Source organism: Oncorhynchus mykiss, chromosome 16, assembly GCF_013265735.2.
Source record: "Oncorhynchus mykiss isolate Arlee chromosome 16, USDA_OmykA_1.1, whole genome shotgun sequence".
NCBI lineage: Eukaryota > Metazoa > Chordata > Actinopteri > Salmoniformes > Salmonidae > Oncorhynchus > Oncorhynchus mykiss.
Window position 1 is genome coordinate 187192 of NC_048580.1, and position 26231 is coordinate 213422.

Here is a 26231-nt window from a genome sequence, read left to right on the forward strand (position 1 = left end):
CATCTCAGTAAACTATGGGGGATGGGATCATCTCAGTAAACTATGGGGGTTAGTTGGAGGCATTCTGTCAGGTAGAAGACATTTTTGTGGCGTCCAGTTGTTCCACAGAGAGAAGAGATGACAGAACTCCTGATGAATAACGGAACTTTCAAATGTGAACTGTGTAACCACTTTCGGTGGGGCAAAAAAGTATTTAGTCAGCCACCAATTGTGCAAGGTCTCCCACTTAAAAAGATGAGAGAGGCCTGTAATTTTCATCATAGGTACACTTCAATTATGACAGACAAAATTAGAAAAAAAATCCAGAAAATCACATTGTAGGATTTTTAATGAATTTATTTGCAAATTATGGTGGAAAATAAGTATTTGGTCACCTACAAACAAGCAAGATTTCTGGCTCTCACAGACCTGTAACTTCTTCTTTAAGAGGCTCCTCTGTCCTCCACTCGTTACCTGTATTAATGGCACCTGTTTGAACTTGTTATCAGTATAAAAGACACCTGTCCACAACCTCAAACAGTCACACTCCAAACTCCACTATGGCCAAGACCAAAGAGCTGTCAAAGGACACCAGAAACAAAATTGTAGACCTGCACCAGGCTGAGAAGACTGAATCTGCAATAGGTAAGCAGCTTGGTTTGAAGAAATCAACTGTGGGAGCAATTATTAGGAAATGGAAGACATACAAGACCACTGATAATCTCCCTCGATCTGAGGCCCCACGCAAGATCTCATCCTGTGGGGTCAAAATGACCACAAGAACGGTGAGCAAAAATCCCAGAACCACACGGGGGGACCTAGTGAATGACCTACAGAGAGCTGGGACCAAAGTAACAAAGCCTACCATCAGTAACACACTACACCGCCAGGGACTCAAATCCTGCAGTGCCAGACGTGTCCCCCTGCTTAAGCCAGTACATGTCCAGGCCCATCTGAAGTTTGCTAGAGAGCATTTGGATAATCCAGAAGAAGATTGGGAGAATGTCATATGGTCAGATGAAACCAAAATATAACTTTTGGTAAAAACTCAACTCGTCGTGTTTGGAGGACAAAGAATGCTGAGTTGCATCCAAAGAACACCATACCTACTGTGAAGCATGGGGGTGGAAACATCATGCTTTGGGGCTGTTTTTCTGCAACGGGACCAGGACGACTGATCCGTGTAAAGGAAAGAATGAATGGGGCCATGTATCGTGAGATTTTGAGTGAAAACCTTCCATCAGCAAGGGCATTGAAGATGAAAGGTGGCTGGGTCTTTCAGCATGACAATGATCCCAAACACACCGCCCGGGCAATGAAGGAGTGGCTTCGTAAGAAGCATTTCAAGGTCCTGGAGTGGCCTAGCCAGTCTCCAGATCTCAACCCCATAGAAAATCTTTGGAGGGAGTTGAAAGTCCGTGTTGCCCAGCAACAGCCCCAAAACGTCACTGCTCTAGAGGAGATCTGCATGGAGGAATGGGCCAAAATACCAGCAACAGTGTGTGAAAACCTTGTGAAGACTTACAGAAAACGTCTGACCTCTGTCATTGCCAACAAAGGGTACATAACAAAGTATTGAGATACATTTTTGTTATTGACCAAATACTTATTTTCCACCATAATTTGCAAATCAATTCATAAAAAATCCTATAATGTGATTTTCTGGATTTTTTCCCGCATTTTGTCTGTCATAGTTGAAGTGTACCTATGATGAAAATTACAGGCCTCTCATCTTTTTAAGTGGGAGAACTTGCACAATTGGTGGCTAACTAAATACTTTTTTGCCCCACTGTAGATGCTTTTCTAATGGTGGATTTCTCATTAAAAACATGATAATCACTACAGACTGATCTGATCAGTCAGAGAGAAGAGAACGGACCAGAGAAAACAAGAACATGGCAGCATTATCATTGCAATTTTAAAAAAAAATCAGTGTTGAGTGAAGAATATACTCTGCTCATTATAATACTGGTAAAACAATCAGGGAGAATATGTTGTGCTCATTATAATACTGGTAAAACAATCAGGGAGAATATGTTCTGCTCATTATAATACTGGTAAAACAATCAGGGAGAATATGTTCTGCTCATTATAATACTGGTAAAACAATCAGGGAGAATATGTTCTGCTCATTATAATACTGGTAAAACAATCAGGGAGAATATGTTCTGCTCATTATAATACTGGTAAAACAATCAGGGAGAATATGTTCTGCTCATTATAATACTGGTAAAACAATCAGGGAGAATATGTTCTGCTCATTATAATACTGGTAAAACAATCAGGGAGAATATGTTCTGCTCATTGTAACACTAGTTAACAATCAAAGTGATTCTCATTGAGTTGTGAGTATTAGAGCAACACAAACCCAGATACTAAAACAACATTCAGCACCAATAGAACCCCTCCTGTCAGTGTCCAGGGGCTAAAATAGAGAAGATCTGGTGAACTGGGAGATCAATGATTTTACTTAGCCAACAGCAAGAGACAGTAGGGTTTTGGTGGAATCAGTCCAGACAGTAGGGTTCTGGTGGAATCAGTCCAGACAGTATGGTTCTGGTGGAATCAGTCCAGACAGTAGGGTTCTGGTGGAATCAGTCCAGACAGTAGGGTCCTGGTGGAGTCAGTTCAGGCAGTAGGGTTCTGGTGGAATCAGTCCAGACAGTAGGGTTCTGGTGGAATCAGTCCAGACAGTAGGGTTCTGGTGGAATCAGTCCAGACAGTAGGGTTCTGGTGGAATCAGTGCAGACAGTAGGGTTCTGGTGGAATCAGTCCAGACAGTAGGGTTCTGGTGGAATCAGTCCAGACAGTAGAGTTCTGGTGGAGTCAGCCCAGACAGTAGAGTTCAGATACTGTGGTATGTCTGGGTCAGTTCAGCCCTGGTGTTCAGATACTGTGGTATCTCTGGGTCAGTTCAGCCCTGGTGTTCTGGTACTGTGGTATCTCTGGGTCAGTTCAGCCCTGGTGTTCAGATACTGTGGTATCTCTGGGTCAGTTCAGCCCTGGTGTTCTGGTACTGTGGTAGCTCTGGGTCAGTTCAGCCCTGGTGTTCAGATACTGTGGTATCTCTGGGTCAGTTCAGCCCTGGTGTTCTGGTACTGTGGTATCTCTGGGTCAGTTCAGCCCTGGTGTTCAGATACTGTGGTATCTCTGGGTCAGTTCAGCCCTGGTGTTCTGGTACTGTGGTAGCTCTGGGTCAGTTCAGCCCTGGTGTTCAGATACTGTGGTATCTCTGGGTCAGTTCAGCCCTGGTGTTCTGGTACTGGGGAGGGTACCAGTCCAGATTAGCCGTGAGAGGAGAAGATGGGTCTACTGATGTTACTGTTGGTCGTCATGGCGTTCAGCTCCCACCTACATGGAACACAGAGACCCAGACAGGAGAGAGGCCCAGACAGGAGACCCAGACAGGAGAGAGACCCAGATAGGAGACAGAGACAGGAGACCCAGACAGGATACAGAGACAGGAGACCCAGACAGGAGAAAGAGACAGGAGACCCAGAAAAGAGACCCAGACAAGAGTGACCGACCCAGACAAGAGAGAGAGAGAGACCCAGACAGGAGACACACGGAGAGAGACAGAGACCCAGACAGGAGACAAGAGACCCAGACAGGAGACAAGAGACCCAGACAGGAGACAAGAGACAGGAGACTCAGACAGGAGACAAGAGACCCAGACAGGAGACCCAGACAGGAGACCCAGACAGGAGACACAGAAAGAGAGAGAAAGAGTCAATGCGTAACAATTGGCTAAATCAACATCCTTTGTCATTCATTGAGGACCTCTGGTTGTTTGTTCTCTCAGTGATTCTGTAGGCCAGGCTCAGGGAAGCCTCACTGAGGCTTTGAGTAGGCTGTAACATGACAATCAGGGAGCAGCACAACTAGTGGTGAGGGTTACAGAGGGAGACTAGAGAGGCTGTGGGCAAAGGAGAGAGACTGATGAGACTAGAGAGTCTGAGGGTTAGGGAGCGAGACTGATGAGACTAGAGAGGCTGAGGGTTAGAGAGAGAGACTGATGAGACTAGAGAGGCTGTGGGCTAGGGAGAGAGACTGATGAGACTAGAGAGGCTGTGGGCAAAGGAGAGAGACTGATGAGACTAGAGAGGCTGTGGGCTAGGGAGAGAGACTGATGAGACTAGAGAGGCTGAGGGCTAGGGAGAGAGACTGATGAGACTAGAGATGCTGAGGGTTAGGGAGAGAGACTGATAAGACTAGAGAGGCTGAGGGCTAGGGAAAGAGATTGATGAGACTAGAAAGGCTGAGGGTTACAGAGGGAGACTAGAGGGACTGAGATGAGAGCTGGCCTGATGACAGGTCACTGGTTGTTTTCACTGGCTCGCCTTTCAAACTCACTCCCTCCCTTTCTCTCTCTCTTGTAACACACACTCTTTCTGACTTGCTGGAAACGTGTGTGAGGAGGGGGATGACTCCAGTGTGTTGTGGGACAGGGGGTGATTGGCATGGGGGTTGAAGATCAGTCACTGGGACCCGCCTGATCCCACCAGAGTGGTGTGTGTGTTCACACACGCGTATTCAGTTAATTATCAGGTGAACATTAGTAGTGGTAGCAGATAAACGTGTTGACTAGCAGAACATTAGCATGGAAAAGAAAACCTTTTACTGGACGAGACTGACGATGCTGTCAAGCACACAAAGATATAATAACACAACCACTAGGAGGAAGAGGACAGAAGAGGCGAGAAGAAAGAAGTACAAGAGAGAAATGGAGAGAGAACGAGGAGAAGAGAACGAGGAGGAGAGAAGAGAACGAGGAGGAGAGAGGAGAGAAGAGAACGAGGAGGAGAGAAGAGGAAGGAAGGAGAATTGAGAACGAGGAGAGAAGAGGAGAGTAGAAAATAAAGAAGATGAGAGGAGGAGAGGAAAGAAGGAGAGAAGAGAAGAGGCGAGTAGAGAGGAAAGAAGGAGAGAAGAGGCGCGTAGAGTAGAGGAAAGGAGGAGAGAAGAGAAGAGAAGGAGAGGAAGAGAGAAAAGAGTAGATAGAAAGAGGTGAGGAGGAGAAGAGAAGGAGAGAAGAGAGTGTGGTAGTCCTAGTTGGTCCAGACTAGTTAATAATAGCTAGCTTGGGTCAGGGGTTAAAGGTTAGGGGAAGGGGTTACCTGAGGTTGTGTGGTAGACCACCCTGGCCCAGACTAGTCAATAACAGCTAGCTTGGGTTAGGGTCAGGGGGTAAGGGTTAGGGGAAGGTGTTACCTGATGTCGTGTGGTAGTCCCTGCTGGTCCAGACTGTAGTTAATAACAGCTAGCTTGCATAACATCTTCAGATTAGGACCTGAGACAGGAAAGGATATTAACACCTTTAACATTGCCATCAGGCAGAGCTAATCACACACAGAGACAGAGAGACAGACACAGAGAGACACAGATACAGAGAGACACAAAGAGACAGAGAAAGTCAGAGTCAACAAAAAATCCTTATCTAACCACTGGTCAGAGAAGCAGAAATATACCACATCAGACTGACTCAGTAGAAGGTCAGAGAGGCAGAGATATACCACATCAGACTGACTCAGAAGAAGGTCAGAGAGGCAGAGCTATACCAGTGTGATCCAGTGTGTTAACTACAACCAGTAGAGGTCTGGATGATGATCCAGTGTGTTAACTATAACCAGTAGAGGTCTGGATGATGATCCAGTGTGTTAACTAGAACCAGTAGAGGTCTGGATGATGATCCAGTGTGTTTACTATAACCAGTAGAGGTCTGGATGATCCAGTGTGTTTACTATAACCAGTAGAGGTCTGGATGATCCAGTGTGTTAACTATAACCAGTAGAGGTCTAGATGATGATCAAGTGTGTTTACTATAACCAGTAGAGGTCTGGATGATGATCCAGTGTTTACTATAACCAGTAGAGGTCTGGATGATGATCCAGTGTTTACTATAACCAGTAGAGGTCTGGATGATGATCCAGTGTGTTTACTATAACCAGTAGAGGTCTGGATGATGATTCAGTGTTCACTATAACCAGTAGAGGTCTGGATGATGATCCAGTGTTTACTATAACCAGTAGAGGTCTGGATGATGATCCAGTGTGTTTACTATAACCAGAAGAGGTCTGGATGATGATCAAGTGTGTTTACTATAACCAGTAGAGGTCTGGATGATGATCCAGTGTGTTAACTATAACCAGAAGAGGTCTGGATGATGATCCAGTGTGTTAACTATAACCAGTAGAGGTCTGGAAGATGATCCAGTGTGTTTACTATAACCAGTAGAGGTCTGGATGATGATCAAGTGTGTTAACTATAACCAGAAGAGGTCTGGATGATGATCCAGTGTGTTTACTATAACCAGTAGAGGTCTGGATCCAGTGTGTTTACTATAACCAGTACAGGACTGGATGATCCAGTGTGTTTACTATAACCAGTAGAGGTCTGGATGATGATCCAGTGTGTTTACCATAACCAGTAGAGGTCTGGATGATGATCAAGTGTGTTAACTATAACCAGTAGAGGTCTGGATGATGATCCAGTGTGTTTACTATAACCAGTAGAGGTCTGGATGATGATCCAGTGTGTTAACCATAACCAGAAGAGGTCTGGATGATCCAGTGTGTTAACTATAACCAGTAGAGGTCTGGATGATGATCCAGTGTGTTAACTATAACCAGTAGAGGTCTGGATGATGATCCAGTGTGTTAACTATAACAAGTAGAGGTCTGGATGATGATCCAGTGTGTTTACTATAACCAGTATAGGTCTGGATGATCCAGTGTGTTTACTATAACCAGTAGAGGTCTGGATGATGATCCAGTGTGTTAACTATAACCAGAAGAGGTCTGGATGATGATCCAGTGTGTTAACTATAACCGGTAGAGGTCTGGATGATGATCCAGTGTGTTTACTATAACCAGTAGAAGTCTGGATGATGATTCAGTGTTCACTATAACCAGTAGAGGTCTGGATGATGATCTAGTGTTTACTATAACCAGTAGAGGTCTGGATGATGATCCAGTGTGTTTACTATAACCAGTAGAGGTCTGGATGATGATCCAGTGTGTTAACTATAACCAGAAGAGGTCTGGATGATGATCATGTGTGTTTACTATAACCAGTAGAGGTCTGGATGATGATCCAGTGTTTACTATAACCAGTAGAGATCTGGATGATGATCCAGTGTTTACTATAACCAGTAGAGATCTGGATGATGATCCAGTGTTTACTATAACCAGTAGAGGTCTGGATGATGATCCAGTGTTTACTATAACCAGTAGAGGTCTGGATGATGATCCAGTGTGTTTACTATAACCAGTAGAGGTCTGGATGATGATCCAGTGTGTTTACTATAACCAGTAGAGGTCTGGATGATCCAGTGTGTTTACTATAACCAGTAGAGGTCTGGATGACCCAGTGTGTTTACTATAACCAGTAGAGGTCTGGATGATCCAGTGTGTTAACTATAACCCGTAGAGGTCTGGATGATGATCCAGTGTGTTAACTATAACCAGTAGAGGTCTGGATGATCCAGTGTGTTAACTATAACCAGTAGAGGTCTGGATGATGATCCAGTGTGTTTACTATAACCAGTAGAGGTCTGGATGATTCAGTGTGTTTACTATAACCAGTAGAGGTCTGGATGATGATCCAGTGTGTTTACTATAACCAGTATAGGTCTGGATGATCCAGTGTGTTTACTATAACCAGTAGAGGTCTGGATGATGATCCAGTGTGTTAACTATAACCGGTAGAGGTCTGGATGATGATCCAGTGTGTTAACTATAACCAGTAGAGGTCTGGATGATTATCCAGTGTGTTAACTTAAATGTTTTATTTTTTTTATTTGTCACATACACATGGTTAGCAGATGTTCATGTGGGTGTAGTGAAATGCTTGTGCTTCTAGTTCTGACAGTGCAGCAATATCAAACATGTAATCTAACAATTCCCCAACAACCACCTAATACACACAAATCTAAAGGGGTGCAATAAGAATATGTACAAATAAATATATGGATGAGCGATGACAGAGCGGCATAGGCAAGATGCAGTAGATGGTATAAAATACAGTATATACATATGATATGAGTAATGGAAGATATGTAAACATTACTAAAGTGGCATTGTTTAAAGTGACTAGTGATCCATTTGTTAGAGTGACCAATGATTTCAAGTCACTATGTTGGCAGCAGCCTCTCTGTGTTAGTGATGACTGTTTAACAGTCTGATGGCCTTGAGATAGAAGCTGTTTTTCAGTCTCTTGGTCCCAGCTAAGATGCACCTGTACTGACCTCACCTTCTGGATGATAGCGGGGTGAACAGGCAGTGGCTCAGGAGGTTGATGCCCTCGATTATATTTTTGTCCTTCTTGTGACATCAGGTGCTGTAGGTGTCCTGGAGGGCAGGTAGTTTGCCCCCGGTGATGAGTTGTGCAGACCTCACCACCCTCTAGAGTGCCCTGCAGTTGTGGGCGGTGCAGTTGCCGTACCAGGCGGTGATACAGCCCTACAGGACGCTCTCATCCTGTAGAAGTTTGAGGGTTTTAGGTGACAAGACACATTTCTTCAGCCTCCTGAGGTTGAAGAGGCGCTGCTGCGCCTTCTTCATCACGCTGTCTGTGTGGGTGGACCAATTCAGTTTGTCTGTGATGTGTATGCCGACAAACTTAAAACTTTCCACCTTCTCCACTACTGTTCCGTTGATGTGGACAGGGGAGTGCTCCCTCTGTTGCTTCCTGAAGTCCACAATCATCTCCTTTGTTTTATTGAAGTTGAGTGTAAGGTTGTTTTCCTGACACCACACTCCGAGTGCCCTCACATCTTCCCTGTAGGCTGTCTCGCTGTTGTTGGTAATCAAACCCACTATTGTTGTGTCGTCTGCAAACTTGATGATTGAGTTGGAGGCGTGCATGGCCATGCAGTCATGGGTGAATAGGGAGTACAGGAGGAGGCTGAGCACACACCCTTGTGGAGCCCCTGTGTTGAGGATCAGCGAAGTGGAGATGTTGTTTCCTACCTTCACCACCTCGGGGCAACCTGTCAGGAAGTCCAGGACCCAAATTGCACAGGGCGAGGTTGAGACCCAGGGCTCAAGCTTAATGATGAGCTTGGAGGGTACTATGGTGTTGAATGCTGAGCTGTAGTCAATGAACAGCATTCTTACATAGGTATCCCTCTCGTCCTGATGGAATAGGACAGTGTACAGTGTGATGGCGATTACATCGTCTGCGGACCTATTGTGGCAGTATGCAAACTGAAGTGAGTCTAGGGTGTCAGGTAAGGTGGAGGTGATATGATCCTTGACTAGTCTCTCAAAGCACTTCATGATGACAGAAGTGAGTGCTACGTGGCAAAAGACATTCAATTCAGTTATCTTTACCTTCTTGGGTACAGGAACAATGGTGGCCATCTTGAAGCATGTGGGGACAACATTCAATAGGGAGAGATTGAATATGTCCGTAAACACACCAGCCAGCTGGTCTGCACATGCTCTGAGGACGCGGCTAGGGATGCCGTCTGGGCCAGCAGACCTGTGAGGATTAACACGTTTAAATGTCTTTTTCATGTCGGCCACGAAGAAGGAGAGCCCACAATTCTTGGTAACGGGCCGCGTCAGTGGCACTGTATTATCCTCAAAGCGAGCAAAGGAGGTGTTTAGTTTGTCTGCAAGCAAGACGTCGGTGTCCGCGACGGGGCTGGTTTTCTTTTTGTAATCCGTGATTGCCTGTAGACCCTGCCACATGTCTCATTAATTTGCTACTCCACTTTGTCCCTGTACCGGCATTTCACTTGTTTGATTGCTGTGCGGGGGGAATAACTACACTGTTTATATTCGGCCATATTCCCAGACATCTTTCCATTGTTAAATGCAGTGGTTCGCACTTTCAGATTTGCGCAAAAGCCGCCATCTATCCACGGTTTCTGGTTGGGGTATGTTTTAATAGTCACAGTGGGTGCAACATCTCCAATGCACTTCCTTATAAAGTCACTCACAGAGTCAGCGTATAAATCGATGTTATTCTCTGAGGCTGACCGGAACATTTCCCAGTCCGCGTGATCAAAACAATCTTGAAGTATGGATTCCGATTGGTCAGACCAGCTCTAGTCACGGGAAAATCCTGATTGAGTTTCTGCCTATAGGAGGGGAGAAGCAAAATGGAGTCGTGGTCGGATTTGCCGAACGGAGGGCGGGGGAGGGCCTTGTATGCATCGCGGAAGTTAGAGTAGCAGTGATTGAGCGTGTTACTCGCCTGTGTACTGCAATCAATATGCAGATAGAATTTAGAAATTGTTAAAATCCCCAGCTATAATAAATAGAAGCCTCAGGATGGAGATACAGCCAGACTTGTTGAGCTCTACAAATTTTTTTCTGAGTTCTTGGCTGATTAATTTTGATTTTCCATGATGTCAAGCATAGAGGCACTGAGTTTGAAGGTAGGCCTTGAAATACATTCACAGGTATGCCTCCAATTGACTCAAATTATGTCAATTAGCCTATCAGAAGCTTCTAAAGCCATGAAATAATTTCTGGAATTTTCTAAGCTATTTAAAAGCACAGTCAACTTAGTATATGTAAACTTCTGACCCACTGGAATTGTGATACAGTGAATTATAAGTGAAATAATCTATATGTAAACAATTGTTGGAAAAATTACTTGTGTCATGCACAAAGTAATGTCCTAACCGACTTGCCAAAACTATAGTTTGTTAACAATAAATTTGTGGAGTGGTTGAAAAATGAGTTTTAATGACTCCAACCTAAGTGTATGTCAACTTCTGACTTCAACTGCATATACTGTATTCTATACTATTCTACGGTATCTTAGTCACTTCATGTTTACATATCTTGCATTACTCATCTCATATGAATATACTGTTTTCTATCCTATTCTACTGTATCTCATTCATTTAATAATGTTTACATATCTGGCATTACTCATCTCATGTGTATGTACTGTTTTCTATACTATTCACCTGTATCTTAGTCCGTTCCGCTCTGACATCACTCGTCCATATGTATATAGTCTTAACTCATTCCTACTTAGATTGGTGTGTATTGGGTATATGTTGTGTAATTGTTAGATATTACTCGTTAGATATTACTGCACTGTCGGCGCTAGAAGCACAAGCATTTCGCTACAGCCAATAACATCTGCTAATCACGTGTGACCAATAACATTTGTTTTGTTACAATTACACCACGAGTCGTTAATCATGAAGCATACACCCCTGCCTTTCTTCTTCTCTAAGAGATGTTTATTTTGTCTGCGCGACGCATAAAGAATCCTGGTGGCTGTACCGACCTTGATAGCATGTCCCCAGAGAGCCATGTTTCTGTGAAACAAAGTATGTTACAATCCCTGATGTCTCTCTGGAAAGCAACCCTAGCCCTAATTTTGTCTACGTTGTTATCTAGAGACTGGACATTAGTGAGTAAAATATGCAGAAGCGTTGGGTGGTGTGCGTGCCTCTGAATTCGGACCAGAAGGCATCTCTGTCTACCTCTCCTGTGGCAACGTTGTTTTGGGTCAGCCTCTGGAAACAGTTTGAATGCTTTGGGTAGTTCGAACTTCGGGAAAGTCATATTCCTGGTCGTAATGTTGGTAAGTTGACGTCGCTCTGATATCTAATAGTTCTTCCCGGCTGTATGTAATAACACTTAAGATTTTCTGGGCTAACAAAATTCTGCATAGTTTCCAAAGAGCTAGAAGCGAGGCGACCATCTCTATTGGCGCCATCTTGATATACTATAACCAGACTTCACTCTAATAAAGTCCCTGTAACCCACCCCCACTCCCGTGAGAAGAAAGAAACTTCCGTTCAGCTTGTGCCCTTAAAAGGGTTGTGCCACCGCTGGTATCATGCTGCTGCAATATGGACAGACAGACAGAGGCTCAGGGGTTGGCATGCTGCTGCAATATGGACAGACAGACAGAGGCTCGGGGGTTGGCATGCTGCTGCAATATGGACAGACAGACAGACAGAGGCTCAGGGGTTGGCATGCTGCTGCAATATGGACAGACAGACAGAGGCTCAGGGGTTGGCATGCTGCTGAAATATGGACAGACAGACAGAGGCTCAGGGGTTGGCATGCTGCTGCAATATGGACAGACAGAGGCTCAGGGGTTGGCATGCTGCTGCAATACGGACAGACAGACAGAGGGCAGGCTCAGGGGTTGGCATGCTGCTGCAATATGGACAGACAGAGACTCAGGGGTTGGCTGCTGCTGCAATATGGACAGACAGACAGAGGCTCAGGGGTTGGCTGCTGCTGCAATATGGACAGACAGACAGAGGGCAGGCTCAGGGGTTGGCATGCTGCTGCAATATGGACAGACAGAGGCTCAGGGGTTGGCATGCTGCTGCAATATGGACAGACAGAGGCTCAGGGGTTGGCATGCTGCTGCAATATGGACAGACAGAGGCTCAGGGGTTGGCATGCTGCTGCAATATGGACAGACAGAGGCTCAGGGGTTGGCATGCTGCTGCAATATGGACAGACAGAGGCTCAGGGGTTGGCTGCTGCTGCAATATGGACAGACAGACAGAGGCTCAGGGGTTGGCATGCTGCTGGCACAGAGACAGGGACAGGATGGGCACTGCCAGTCCACACTGTCCTCAGGTTTTTTACAGCCCACAAACATTGACCCTCTCTGTGACAATGAGACTGACCCTCTGCCAGCTGGCCATGGCTTTGTAGGGGCTGTGGAAGGAACAGGGTGTGTGTCTGTGTCTGTGTGTGTGTGAAAAAATAACAACTTACTGAAGTCTAGTATGTAGATGTCTGAATGATCCATGAGGTTAAACTCATCTCCCATCCCCTGCTCTGGACATGGGCTGTAGAGAGGAGACAACATGTTAGTTACACTGCTGTTCTGGACATGTCTGAGAGCTCATGTCATCACACCGTACAGGGCCATAGAGGTGTCATCACACAGGGTTAGCAGGAAGAGGACGTATACTGTTCAAGGCTTCTAACACATACAGGAAGTCCACATTAACCCCCCACTTCCTGTGTCTCTCCTTGGTCTCACTGGAGATAGTGTTTCTCCTCAAACCAAAGCATCTACCTAGCATCCCATCCATGTGGTACTATGACTGGTGTGATTGAGACATGAACTGTATGTCCATATTGACCACAGAACCCCTGCAGGGAACACTTGACCTGCTCCTCCTCCAGTTTTAACCCTTTCATCACCCAGGTTGAGCCCTGTCAGCCCCAGACCTGGTAGTAAACCCAGGAGGTACAAATTCAAGATCTCAAGAACAAGGACCAGACAGGGAGCCAGTCGGTCACACATAGACCTAGGGTACATGCTGATCAGAAGGACCTGCATCCTGTGTTTTGGGGTTGTTATCAGAAGATGAGAGCAGCTCTTATTAGGCCCACAGGAAGGAGAGAGGAGAGAGGTGGTCAGACGACAGTACTGATAGTAGCACCCCCCTCTTAAAGCCCTCTGTAGCATCTAGCATCACAACACATCTGTTTCCTGCCCTGCCTCAGACCTAGTACTACACACACCTGTCATGTCCTGCTGTCTGCTGGGGCAGACTGGTGCACCACAGAAGACCTAGTACAACACACAACACATCCAATAGCCTCTCACACACAACCAACACTGCAGCTATAACTTGAATAAGCTATCGTCTAATCGGGTATCGTCGAACCAACTATAGTTGCCTGTGGGTATCGTTGAATCAGGTATAATTGAATCAGGTATAGTTCAATTAGGTATAGTTGTCTGTGGCTAAAGTTGAATCAGGTATAATTGTCTGTAGCTATAGTTGAATCAGGTATAATTGAATCAGGTATAGTTCAATTAGGTATAGTTGTCTGTGGCTAAAGTTGAATCAGGTATAATTGTCTGTAGCTATCAGTTGAATCAGGTATAATTGTATGTAGCTATAGTTGAATCAGGTATAATTGAATCAGGTATAGTTGAATCAGCTATAGTTGTCTGTAGCTATAGTTGAATCAGGTATAGTTGAATCAGGTATAATTGTCTGTAGCTATCAGTTGAATCAGGTATAGTTGTCTGTAGCTATAGTTGAATAAGGTATAATTGTCTGTAGCTATAGTTGAATCAGGTATAGATGTCTGTAGCTATAATTGAATCAGGTATAATTGTCTGTAGCTATAGTAGAATCAGGTATAGTTGAATCAGGTATAATTGTTTGTAGCTATCAGTTGAATCAGGTATAATTGTCTGTAGCTATCAGTTGAATCAGGTATAGTTGAATCAGGTATAATTGTCTGTAGCTATCAGTTGAATCAGGTATAGTTGTCTGTGGCTATAGTTGAATCAGGTATAGTTGTCTGTAGCTATAATTGAATCAGGTATAATTGTCTGTAGCTATCCATTGAATCAGGTATAGTTGTCTGTAGCTATAATTGAATCAGGTATAATTGAATAAGGTATAATTTTCTGTAGCTATAGTTGAATCAGGTATAATTGTCTGTAGCTATCAGTTGAATCAGGTATAATTGTCTGTAGCTATAGTTGAATCAGGCATAATTGTCTGTAGCTATCAGTTGAATCAGGTATAATTGTCTGTAGCTGTCAGTTGAATCAGGTATACTTGTCTGTAGCTATAGTTGAATCAGGTATAATTGTCTGTAGCTATCAGTTGAATCAGGTATAATTGTCTGTAGCTATAGTTTAATCAGGTATAATTGTCTGTAGCTATCAGTTGAATCAGGTATAGTTGTCTGTAGCTATAATTGAATCAGGTATAGTTGTCTGTAACTATAGTTGAATCAGGTATAATTGTCTGTAGTTATCAGTTGAATCAGGTATACTTGTCTGTAGCTATAGTTGAATCAGGTATAATTGTCTGTAGCTATAGTTGAATCAGGTATAGTTGAATCAGGTATAATTGTCTGTAGCTATCAGTTGAATCAGGTATACTTGTCTGTAGCTATAGTTGAATCAGGTATAATTGTCTGTAGCTATAGATGAATCAGGTATCATTGTCTGTAGCTATAATTGAATCAGGTATAATTGAATCAGGTATAATTGTCTGTAGCTATAGTTGAATCAGGTATAATTGAATCAGGTATAATTGTCTGTAGCTATAGATGAATCAGGTATAATTGTTTGTAGCTATAGTTGAATCAGGTATAATTGTCTGTAGCTATAATTGAATCAGGTATAATTGTCTGTAGCTATAGTTGAATCAGGTATAATTGTCTGTAGCTATCAGTTGAATCAGGTATAATTGTATGTAGCTATCAGTTGAATCATGTATAATTGTCTGTAGCTATAGTTGAATCAGGTATAATTGTCTGTAGCTATAGTTGAATCAGGTATAATTGAATCAGGTATACTTTTCTGTAGCTATAGTTGAATCAGGTAAAATTGTCTGTAGCTATCAGTTAAATCAGGTATAATTGTCTGTAGCTATAGTTTAATCAGGTATAATTGTCTGTAGCTATAGTTGAATCAGGTATAATTGTCTGTAGCTATCAGTTGAATCAGGTATAATTGTCTGTAGCTATAGTTGAATCAGGTATAATTGTCTGTAGCTATAGTTGAATCAGGAATAATTGTCTGTAGCTATCAGTTGAATCAGGTATAATTGTCTGTAGCTATAGTTGAATCAGGTATAATTGTCTGTAGCTATAATTGAATCAGGTATAATTGAATCAGGTATAATTGTCTGTAGCTATAGTTGAATCAGGTATAATTGAATCAGGTATAATTGTCTGTAGCTATAGTTGAATCAGGTATAATTGTCTGTAGCTATAGTTGAATCAAGGTATAATTGTCTGTAGCTATAGTTGAATCAGGTATAATTGAATCAGGTATAATTGTCTCTAGCTATAGTTGAATCAGGTATAGTTGAATCAGGTATAATTGTCTGTAGCTATAGTTGAATCAGGTATAGTTGTCTGTAGCTATAGTTGAATCAGGTATAGTTGAATAAAGTATAATTGTCTGTAGCTATCAGTTGAATCAGGTATAATTGTCTGTAGCTATAGTTGAATCAGGTATAGTTGAATCAGGTATAATTGTCTGTAGCTATAATTGAATCAGGTATAATTGTCTGTAGCTATCAGTTGAATGAGGTATAGTTGAATCAGGTATAATTGTCTGTAGCTATCAGTTGAATCAGGTATAATTGTCTGTAGCTATAGTTGAATCACGTATAATTGTCTGTAGCTATAATTGTATCAGGTATAATTGTCTGTAGGTATCAGTTGGATCAGGTATAGTTGTCTGTAGCTATAATTGAATCAGGTATAGTTGAATCAGTTATAATTGTCTGTAGCTATCAGTTGAATCAGGTATAATTGTCTGTAGCTATAATTGAATCAGGTATAATTGTCTATAGCTATCAGTTGAATCAGGTATAGTTGTCTGTAGCTATAGTTGAATCAGGTATAGTTGTCTGTAGCTATCAGTTGAATCAGGTATAATTGAATCAGGTATAATTTTCTGTAGCTATAGTTGAATCAGGTAAAATTGTCTGTAGCTTTCAGTTGAATCAGGTAAAATTGTCTGTAGCTATCAGTTGAATCAGGTATAATTGTCAGTAGCTATAGTTTAATCAGGTATAATTGTCTGTAGCTATAGTTGAATCAGGTATAATTGAATCAGGTATAATTTTCTGTAGCTATAGAGAATCAGGTAAAATTGTCTGTAGCTATCAGTTGACTCAGGTATAATTGTCTGTAGCTATAGTTTAATCAGGTATAATTGTCTGTAGCTATAGTTGAATCAGGTATAATTGTCTGTAGCTATCAGTTGAATCAGGTATAATTGTCTGTAGCTATCAGTTGAATCAGGTATAATTGTCTGTAGCTATAGTTCAATCAGGTATAATTGTCTGTAGCTATAATTGAATCAGGTATAATTGTCTGCAGCTATAGTTGAATCAGGTATAATTGAATCAGGTATAATTGTCTGTAGATTTAGTTGAATCAGGTATAATTGTCTGTAGCTATAGTTGAATCAAGGTATAATTGTCTGTAGTTATAGTTGAATCAGGTATAATTGTCTCTAGCTATAGTTGAATCAGGTATAGTTGAATCAGGTATAATTGTCTGTAGCTATAGTTGAATCAGGTATAGTTGTCTGTAGCTATAGTTGAATCAGGTATAGTTGAATAAAGTATAATTGTCTGTAGCTATCAGTTGAATCAGGTATAATTGTATGTAGCTATAGTTGAATCAGGTATAGTTGAATCAGGTATAATTGTCTGTAGCTATAATTGAATCAGGTATAATTGTCTGTAGCTATAAGTTGAATCAGGTATAGTTGAATCAGGTATAATTGTCTGTAGCTATCAGTTGAATCAGGTATAATTGTCTGTAGCTATCAGTTGGATCAGGTATAGTTGTCTGTAGCTATAATTGAATCAGGTATAGTTGAATCAGTTATAATTGTCTGTAGCTATCAGTTGAATCAGGTATAATTGTCTGTAGCTATAATTGAATCAGGTATAATTGTCTATAGCTATCAGTTGAATCAGGTATAGTTGTCTGTAGCTATAGTTGAATCAGGTATAGTTGTCTGTAGCTATCAGTTGAATCAGGTATAATTGAATCAGGTATAATTTTCTGTAGCTATAGTTGAATCAGGTAAAATTGTCTGTAGCTTTCAGTTGAATCAGGTAAAATTGTCTGTAGCTATCAGTTGAATCAGGTATAATTGTCAGTAGCTATAGTTTAATCAGGTATAATTGTCTGTAGCTATAGTTGAATCAGGTATAATTGAATCAGGTATAATTTTCTGTAGCTATAGAGAATCAGGTAAAATTGTCTGTAGCTATCAGTTGACTCAGGTATAATTGTCTGTAGCTATAGTTTAATCAGGTATAATTGTCTGTAGCTATAGTTGAATCAGGTATAATTGTCTGTAGCTATCAGTTGAATCAGGTATAATTGTCTGTAGCTATCAGTTGAATCAGGTATAATTGTCTGTAGCTATAGTTCAATCAGGTATAATTGTCTGTAGCTATAATTGAATCAGGTATAATTGTCTGCAGCTATAGTTGAATCAGGTATAATTGAATCAGGTATAATTGTCTGTAGATTTAGTTGAATCAGGTATAATTGTCTGTAGCTATAGTTGAATCAAGGTATAATTGTCTGTAGTTATAGTTGAATCAGGTATAATTGTCTCTAGCTATAGTTGAATCAGGTATAGTTGAATCAGGTATAATTGTCTGTAGCTATAGTTGAATCAGGTATAGTTGTCTGTAGCTATAGTTGAATCAGGTATAGTTGAATAAAGTATAATTGTCTGTAGCTATCAGTTGAATCAGGTATAATTGTATGTAGCTATAGTTGAATCAGGTATAGTTGAATCAGGTATAATTGTCTGTAGCTATAATTGAATCAGGTATAATTGTCTGTAGCTATAAGTTGAATCAGGTATAGTTGAATCAGGTATAATTGTCTGTAGCTATCAGTTGAATCAGGTATAATTGTCTGTAGCTATAGTTTAATCAGGTATAATTGTCTGTAGCTATCAGTTGAATCAGGTATAGTTGTCTGTAGCTATAATTGAATCAGGTATAGTTGTCTGTAACTATAGTTGAATCAGGTATAATTGTCTGTAGTTATCAGTTGAATCAGGTATACTTGTCTGTAGCTATAGCTGAATCAGGTATAATTGTCTGTAGCTATAGTTGAATCAGGTATAGTTGAATCAGGTATAATTGTCTGTAGCTGTCAGTTGAATCAGGTATACTTGTCTGTAGCTATAGTTGAATCAGGTATAATTGTCTGTAGCTATCAGTTGAATCAGGTATAATTGTCTGTAGCTATAGTTTAATCAGGTATAATTGTCTGTAGCTATCAGTTGAATCAGGTATAGTTGTCTGTAGCTATAATTGAATCAGGTATAGTTGTCTGTAACTATAGTTGAATCAGGTATAATTGTCTGTAGTTATCAGTTGAATCAGGTATACTTGTCTGTAGCTATAGTTGAATCAGGTATAATTGTCTGTAGCTATAGTTGAATCAGGTATAGTTGAATCAGGTATAATTGTCTGTAGCTATCAGTTGAATCAGGTATACTTGTCTGTAGCTATAGTTGAATCAGGTATAATTGTCTGTAGCTATAATTGAATCAGGTATAATTGAATCAGGTATAATTGTCTGTAGCTATAGTTGAATCAGGTATAATTGAATCAGGTATAATTGTCTGTAGCTATAGATGAATCAGGTATAATTGTTTGTAGCTATAGTTGAATCAGGTATAATTGTCTGTAGCTATAATTGAATCAGGTATAATTGTCTGTAGCTATAGTTGAATCAGGTATAATTGTCTGTAGCTATCAGTTGAATCAGGTATAATTGTATGTAGCTATCAGTTGAATCATGTATAATTGTCTGTAGCTATAGTTGAATCAGGTATAATTGTCTGTAGCTATAGTTGAATCAGGTATAATTGAATCAGGTATACTTTTCTGTAGCTATAGTTGAATCAGGTAAAATTGTCTGTAGCTATCAGTTAAATCAGGTATAATTGTCTGTAGCTATAGTTTAATCAGGTATAATTGTCTGTAGCTATAGTTGAATCAGGTATAATTGTCTGTAGCTATCAGTTGAATCAGGTATAATTGTCTGTAGCTATAGTTGAATCAGGTATAATTGTCTGTAGCTATAGTTGAATCAGGAATAATTGTCTGTAGCTATCAGTTGAATCAGGTATAATTGTCTGTAGCTATAGTTGAATCAGGTATAATTGTCTGTAGCTATAATTGAATCAGGTATAATTGAATCAGGTATAATTGTCTGTAGCTATAGTTGAATCAGGTATAATTGAATCAGGTATAATTGTCTGTAGCTATAGTTGAATCAGGTATAATTGTCTGTAGCTATAGTTGAATCAAGGTAGAATTGTCTGTAGCTATAGTTGAATCAGGTATAATTGAATCAGGTATAATTGTCTCTAGCTATAGTTGAATCAGGTATAGTTGAATCAGGTATAATTGTCTGTAGCTATAGTTGAATCAGGTATAGTTGTCTGTAGCTATAGTTGAATCAGGTATAGTTGAATAAAGTATAATTGTCTGTAGCTATCAGTTGAATCAGGTATAATTGTCTGTAGCTATAGTTGAATCAGGTATAGTTGAATCAGGTATAATTGTCTGTAGCTATAATTGAATCAGGTATAATTGTCTGTAGCTATCAGTTGAATGAGGTATAGTTGAATCAGGTATAATTGTCTGTAGCTATCAGTTGAATCAGGTATAATTGTCTGTAGCTATAGTTGAATCACGTATAATTGTCTGTAGCTATAATTGTATCAGGTATAATTGTCTGTAGCTATCAGTTGGATCAGGTATAGTTGTCTGTAGCTATAATTGAATCAGGTATAGTTGAATCAGTTATAATTGTCTGTAGCTATCAGTTGAATCAGGTATAATTGTCTGTAGCTATAATTGAATCAGGTATAATTGTCTATAGCTATCAGTTGAATCAGGTATAGTTGTCTGTAGCTATAGTTGAATCAGGTATAGTTGTCTGTAGCTATCAGTTGAATCAGGTATAATTGAATCAGGTATAATTTTCTGTAGCTATAGTTGAATCAGGTAAAATTGTCTGTAGCTTTCAGTTGAATCAGGTAAAATTGTCTGTAGCTATCAGTTGAATCAGGTATAATTGTCAGTAGCTATAGTTTAATCAGGTATAATTGTCTGTAGCTATAGTTGAATCAGGTATAATTGAATAAGGTATAATTTTCTGTAGCTATAGAGAATCAGGTAAAATTGTCTGTAGCTATCAGTTGAATCAGGTATAATTGTCTGTAGCTATAGTTTAATCAGGTATAATTGTCTGTAGCTATAGTTGAATCAGGTATAATTGTCTGTAGCTATCAGTTGAATCAGGTATAATTGTCTGTAGCTATCAGTTGAATCAGGTATAATTGTCTGTAGCTATAGTTGAATCAGGTATAATTGTCTGTAGCTATAATTGAATCAGGTATAATTGTCTGTAGCTATAGTTGAATCAGGTATAATTGAATCAGGTATAATTGTCTGTAGATTTAGTTGAATCAGGTATAATTGTCTGTAGCTATAGTTGAATCAAGGTATAATTGTCTGTAGCTATAGTTGAATCAGGTATAATTGTCTCTAGCTATAGTTGAATCAGGTATAGTTGAATCAGGTATAATTGTCTGTAGCTATAGTTGAATCAGGTATAGTTGTCTGTAGCTATAGTTGAATCAGGTATAGTTGAATAAAGTATAATTGTCTGTAGCTATCAGTTGAATCAGGTATAATTGTATGTAGCTATAGTTGAATCAGGTATAGTTGAATCAGGTATAATTGTCTGTAGCTATAATTGAATCAGGTATAATTGTCTGTAGCTATAAGTTGAATCAGGTATAGTTGAATCAGGTATAATTGTCTGTAGCTATCAGTTGAATCAGGTATAATTGTCTGTAGCTATAGTTTAATCAGGTATAATTGTCTGTAGCTATCAGTTGAATCAGGTATAGTTGTCTGTAGCTATAATTGAATCAGGTATAGTTGTCTGTAACTATAGTTGAATCAGGTATAATTGTCTGTAGTTATCAGTTGAATCAGGTATACTTGTCTGTAGCTATAGTTGAATCAGGTATAATTGTCTGTAGCTATAGTTGAATCAGGTATAGTTGAATCAGGTATAATTGTCTGTAGCTGTCAGTTGAATCAGGTATACTTGTCTGTAGCTATAGTTGAATCAGGTATAATTGTCTGTAGCTATCAGTTGAATCAGGTATAATTGTCTGTAGCTATAGTTTAATCAGGTATAATTGTCTGTAGCTATCAGTTGAATCAGGTATAGTTGTCTGTAGCTATAATTGAATCAGGTATAGTTGTCTGTAACTATAGTTGAATCAGGTATAATTGTCTGTAGTTATCAGTTGAATCAGGTATACTTGTCTGTAGCTATAGTTGAATCAGGTATAATTGTCTGTAGCTATAGTTGAATCAGGTATAGTTGAATCAGGTATAATTGTCTGTAGCTATCAGTTGAATCAGGTATACTTGTCTGTAGCTATAGTTGAATCAGGTATAATTGTCTGTAGCTATAATTGAATCAGGTATAATTGAATCAGGTATAATTGTCTGTAGCTATAGTTGAATCAGGTATAATTGAATCAGGTATAATTGTCTGTAGCTATAGATGAATCAGGTATAATTGTTTGTAGCTATAGTTGAATCAGGTATAATTGTCTGTAGCTATAATTGAATCAGGTATAATTGTCTGTAGCTATAGTTGAATCAGGTATAATTGTCTGTAGCTATCAGTTGAATCAGGTATAATTGTATGTAGCTATCAGTTGAATCATGTATAATTGTCTGTAGCTATAGTTGAATCAGGTATAATTGTCTGTAGCTATAGTTGAATCAGGTATAATTGAATCAGGTATACTTTTCTGTAGCTATAGTTGAATCAGGTAAAATTGTCTGTAGCTATCAGTTAAATCAGGTATAATTGTCTGTAGCTATAGTTTAATCAGGTATAATTGTCTGTAGCTATAGTTGAATCAGGTATCATTGTCTGTAGCTATCAGTTGAATCAGGTATAATTGTCTGTAGCTATAGTTGAATCAGGTATAATTGTCTGTAGCTATAGTTGAATCAGGAATAATTGTCTGTAGCTATCAGTTGAATCAGGTATAATTGTCTGTAGCTATAGTTGAATCAGGTATAATTGTCTGTAGCTATAATTGAATCAGGTATAATTGAATCAGGTATAATTGTCTGTAGCTATAGTTGAATCAGGTATAATTGAATCAGGTATAATTGTCTGTAGCTATAGTTGAATCAGGTATAATTGTCTGTAGCTATAGTTGAATCAAGGTATAATTGTCTGTAGCTATAGTTGAATCAGGTATAATTGAATCAGGTATAATTGTCTCTAGCTATAGTTGAATCAGGTATAGTTGAATCAGGTATAATTGTCTGTAGCTATAGTTGAATCAGGTATAGTTGTCTGTAGCTATAGTTGAATCAGGTATAGTTGAATAAAGTATAATTGTCTGTAGCTATAAGTTGAATCAGGTATAATTGTCTGTAGCTATAGTTGAATCAGGTATAGTTGAATCAGGTATAATTGTCTGTAGCTATAATTGAATCAGGTATAATTGTCTGTAGCTATCAGTTGAATGAGGTATAGTTGAATCAGGTATAATTGTCTGTAGCTATCAGTTGAATCAGGTATAATTGTCTGTAGCTATAGTTGAATCACGTATAACTGTCTGTAGCTATAATTGTATCAGGTATAATTGTCTGTAGCTATCAGTTGGATCAGGTATAGTTGTCTGTAGCTATAATTGAATCAGGTATAGTTGAATCAGTTATAATTGTCTGTAGCTATCAGTTGAATCAGGTATAATTGTCTGTAGCTATAATTGAATCAGGTATAATTGTCTATAGCTATCAGTTGAATCAGGTATAGTTGTCTGTAGCTATAGTTGAATCAGGTATAGTTGTCTGTAGCTATCAGTTGAATCAGGTATAATTGAATCAGGTATAATTTTCTGTAGCTATAGTTGAATCAGGTAAAATTGTCTGTAGCTTTCAGTTGAATCAGGTAAAATTGTCTGTAGCTATCAGTTGAATCAGGTATAATTGTCAGTAGCTATAGTTTAATCAGGTATAATTGTCTGTAGCTATAGTTGAATCAGGTATAATTGAATCAGGTATAATTTTCTGAAGCTATAGAGAATCAGGTAAAATTGTCTGTAGCTATCAGTTGAATCAGGTATAATTGTCTGTAGCTATAGTTTAATCAGGTATAATTGTCTGTAGCTATAGTTGAATCAGGTATAATTGTCTGTAGCTATCAGTTGAATCAGGTATAATTGTCTGTAGCTATCAGTTGAATCAGGTATAATTGTCTGTAGCTATAGTTGAATCAGGTATAATTGTCTGTAGCTATAATTGAATCAGGTATAATTGTCTGTAGCTATAGTTGAATCAGGTATAATTGAATCAGGTATAATTGTCTGTAGATTTAGTTGAATCAGGTATAATTGTCTGTAGCTATAGTTGAATCAAGGTATAATTGTCTGTAGCTATAGTTGAATCAGGTATAATTGTCTCTAGCTATAGTTGAATCAGGTATAGTTGAATCAGGTATAATTGTCTGTAGCTATAGTTGAATCAGGTATAGTTGTCTGTAGCTATAGTTGAATCAGGTATAGTTGAATAAAGTATAATTGTCTGTAGCTATCAGTTGAATCAGGTATAATTGTCTGTAGCTATAGTTGAATCAGGTATAGTTGAATCAGGTATAATTGTCTGTAGCTATAATTGAATCAGGTATAATTGTCTGTAGCTATCAGTTGAATCAGGTATAGTTGAATCAGGTATAATTGTCTGTAGCTATCAGTTGAATCAGGTATAATTGTCTGTAGCTATAATTGTATCAGGTATAATTGTCTGTAGCTATCAGTTGAATCAGGTATAATTGAATCAGGTATAATTTTCTGTAGCTATAGTTGAATCAGGTAAAATTGTCTGTAGCTATCAGTTGAATCAGGTATAATTGTCTGTAGCTATAGTTTAATCAGGTATAATTGTCTGTAGCTATAGTTGAATCAGGTATAATTGTCTGTAGCTATCAGTTGAATCAGGTATAATTGTCTGTAGCTATAGTTTAATCAGGTATAATTGTCTGTAGCTATAGTTGAATCAGGTATAATTGTCTGTAGCTATCAGTTGAATCAGGTATAATTGTCTGTAGCTATAGTTGAATCAGGTATAATTGTCTGTAGCTATAGTTGAATCAGGTATAGTTGTCTGTAGCTATAATTGAATCAGGTATAATTGAATCAGGTATAATTGTCTGTAGCTATAGTTGAATCAGGTATAATTGAATCAGGTATAATTGTCTGTAGCTATAGTTGAATCAGGTATAATTGTCTGTAGCTATAGTTGAATCAGGTATAATTGAATCAGGTATAATTGTCTGTAGCTATAGTTGAATCAGGTATAGTTGTCTGTAGCTATAATTGAATCAGGTATAATTGAATCAGGTATAATTGTCTGTAGCTATAGTTGAATCAGGTAGAATTGAATCAGGTATAATTGTCTGTAGCTATAGTTGAATCAAGGTATAATTGTCTGTAGCTATAGTTGAATCAGGTATAGTTGTCTGTAGCTATAGTTGAATCAGGTATAGTTGAATAAAGTATAATTGTCTGTAGCTATCAGTTGAATCAGGTATAATTGTCTGTAGCTATCAGTTGAATCAGGTATAGTTGAATCAGGTATAATTGTCTGTAGCTATAGTTGAATCAGGTATAGTTGAATCAGGTATAATTGTCTGCAGCTATAATTGTATCAGGTATAATTGTCTGTAGCTATAATTGAATCAGGTATAGTTGTCTGTAGCTATAGTTGAATCAGGTATAGTTGAATCAGGTATAATTGTCTGTAGCTATCCATTGAATCAGGTATAGTTGTCTGTAGCTATAATTGAATCAGGTATAATTGAATCAGGTATAATTGTATGTAGCTATAGTTGAATCAGGTATAGTTGAATCAGGTATAATTGTCTGTAGCTATCAGTTGAATCAGGTATAATTGTCTGTAGCTATAGTTGAATCAGGTATAATTGTCTGTAGCTATAGTTGAATCAGGTATAGTTGTCTGTAGCTATCAGTTGAATCAGGTATAATTGAATCAGGTTAAATTGTCTGTAGCTATAGTTGAATTAGGTATCATTGTCTGTAGCTATCAGTTCAATCAGATATAGTTGTCTGTAGCTATAGTTGAATCAGGTATAAATGTCTGTAGCTATAATTGAATCAGGTATAATTGTCTGTAGCTATAGTTGAATCAGGTATAGTTGTCTGTAGCTATAGTTGAATCAGGTATAGTTGAATCAGGTATAATTGTCTGTAGCTATCCATTGAATCAGGTATAGTTGTCTGCAGCTATAATTGAATCAGGTATAATTGAATCAGGTATAATTGTATGTAGCTATAGTTGAATCAGGTATAGTTGAATCAGGTATAATTGTCTGTAGCTATCAGTTGAATCAGGTATAATTGTCTGTAGCTATAGTTGAATCAGGTATAATTGTCTGTAGCTATAGTTGAATCAGGTATAGTTGTCTGTAGCTATCAGTTGAATCAGGTATAATTGAATCAGGTTAAATTGTCTGTAGCTATAGTTGAATTAGGTATCATTGTCTGTAGCTATCAGTTCAATCAGATATAGTTGTCTGTAGCTATAGTTGAATCAGGTATAAATGTCTGTAGCTATAATTGAATCAGGTATAATTGTCTGTAGCTATAGTTGAATCAGGTATAGTTGTCTGTAGCTATAGTTGAATCAGGTA

General features: G+C 39.0%; 1 protein-coding gene across 6 annotated transcripts in view; it reads right to left on the minus strand.

Moving 5' to 3' along the window:
* Positions 1–2629: 2629 nt before the first annotated feature.
* The window catches only part of LOC110491227 (kelch domain-containing protein 3), a 95158-nt gene continuing 71556 nt past the window's right edge, over positions 2630–26231 (minus strand). For 5 of the 6 annotated variants that reach the window (XM_036945887.1, XM_036945890.1, XM_036945889.1 and 2 more), the window contains 3 exons: positions 12696–12769; positions 5191–5269; positions 2630–3330 (listed from right to left, as the gene is read on the minus strand). In XM_036945887.1, coding sequence (XP_036801782.1) covers positions 3264–3330; positions 5191–5269; positions 12696–12769 — 220 coding nt within the window. In that variant the 3' untranslated portion in view covers positions 2630–3263. The remainder of the gene's footprint in view (positions 3331–5190; positions 5270–12695; positions 12770–26231) is intronic. The other variant, XR_005036401.1, reaches the window with a different exon arrangement.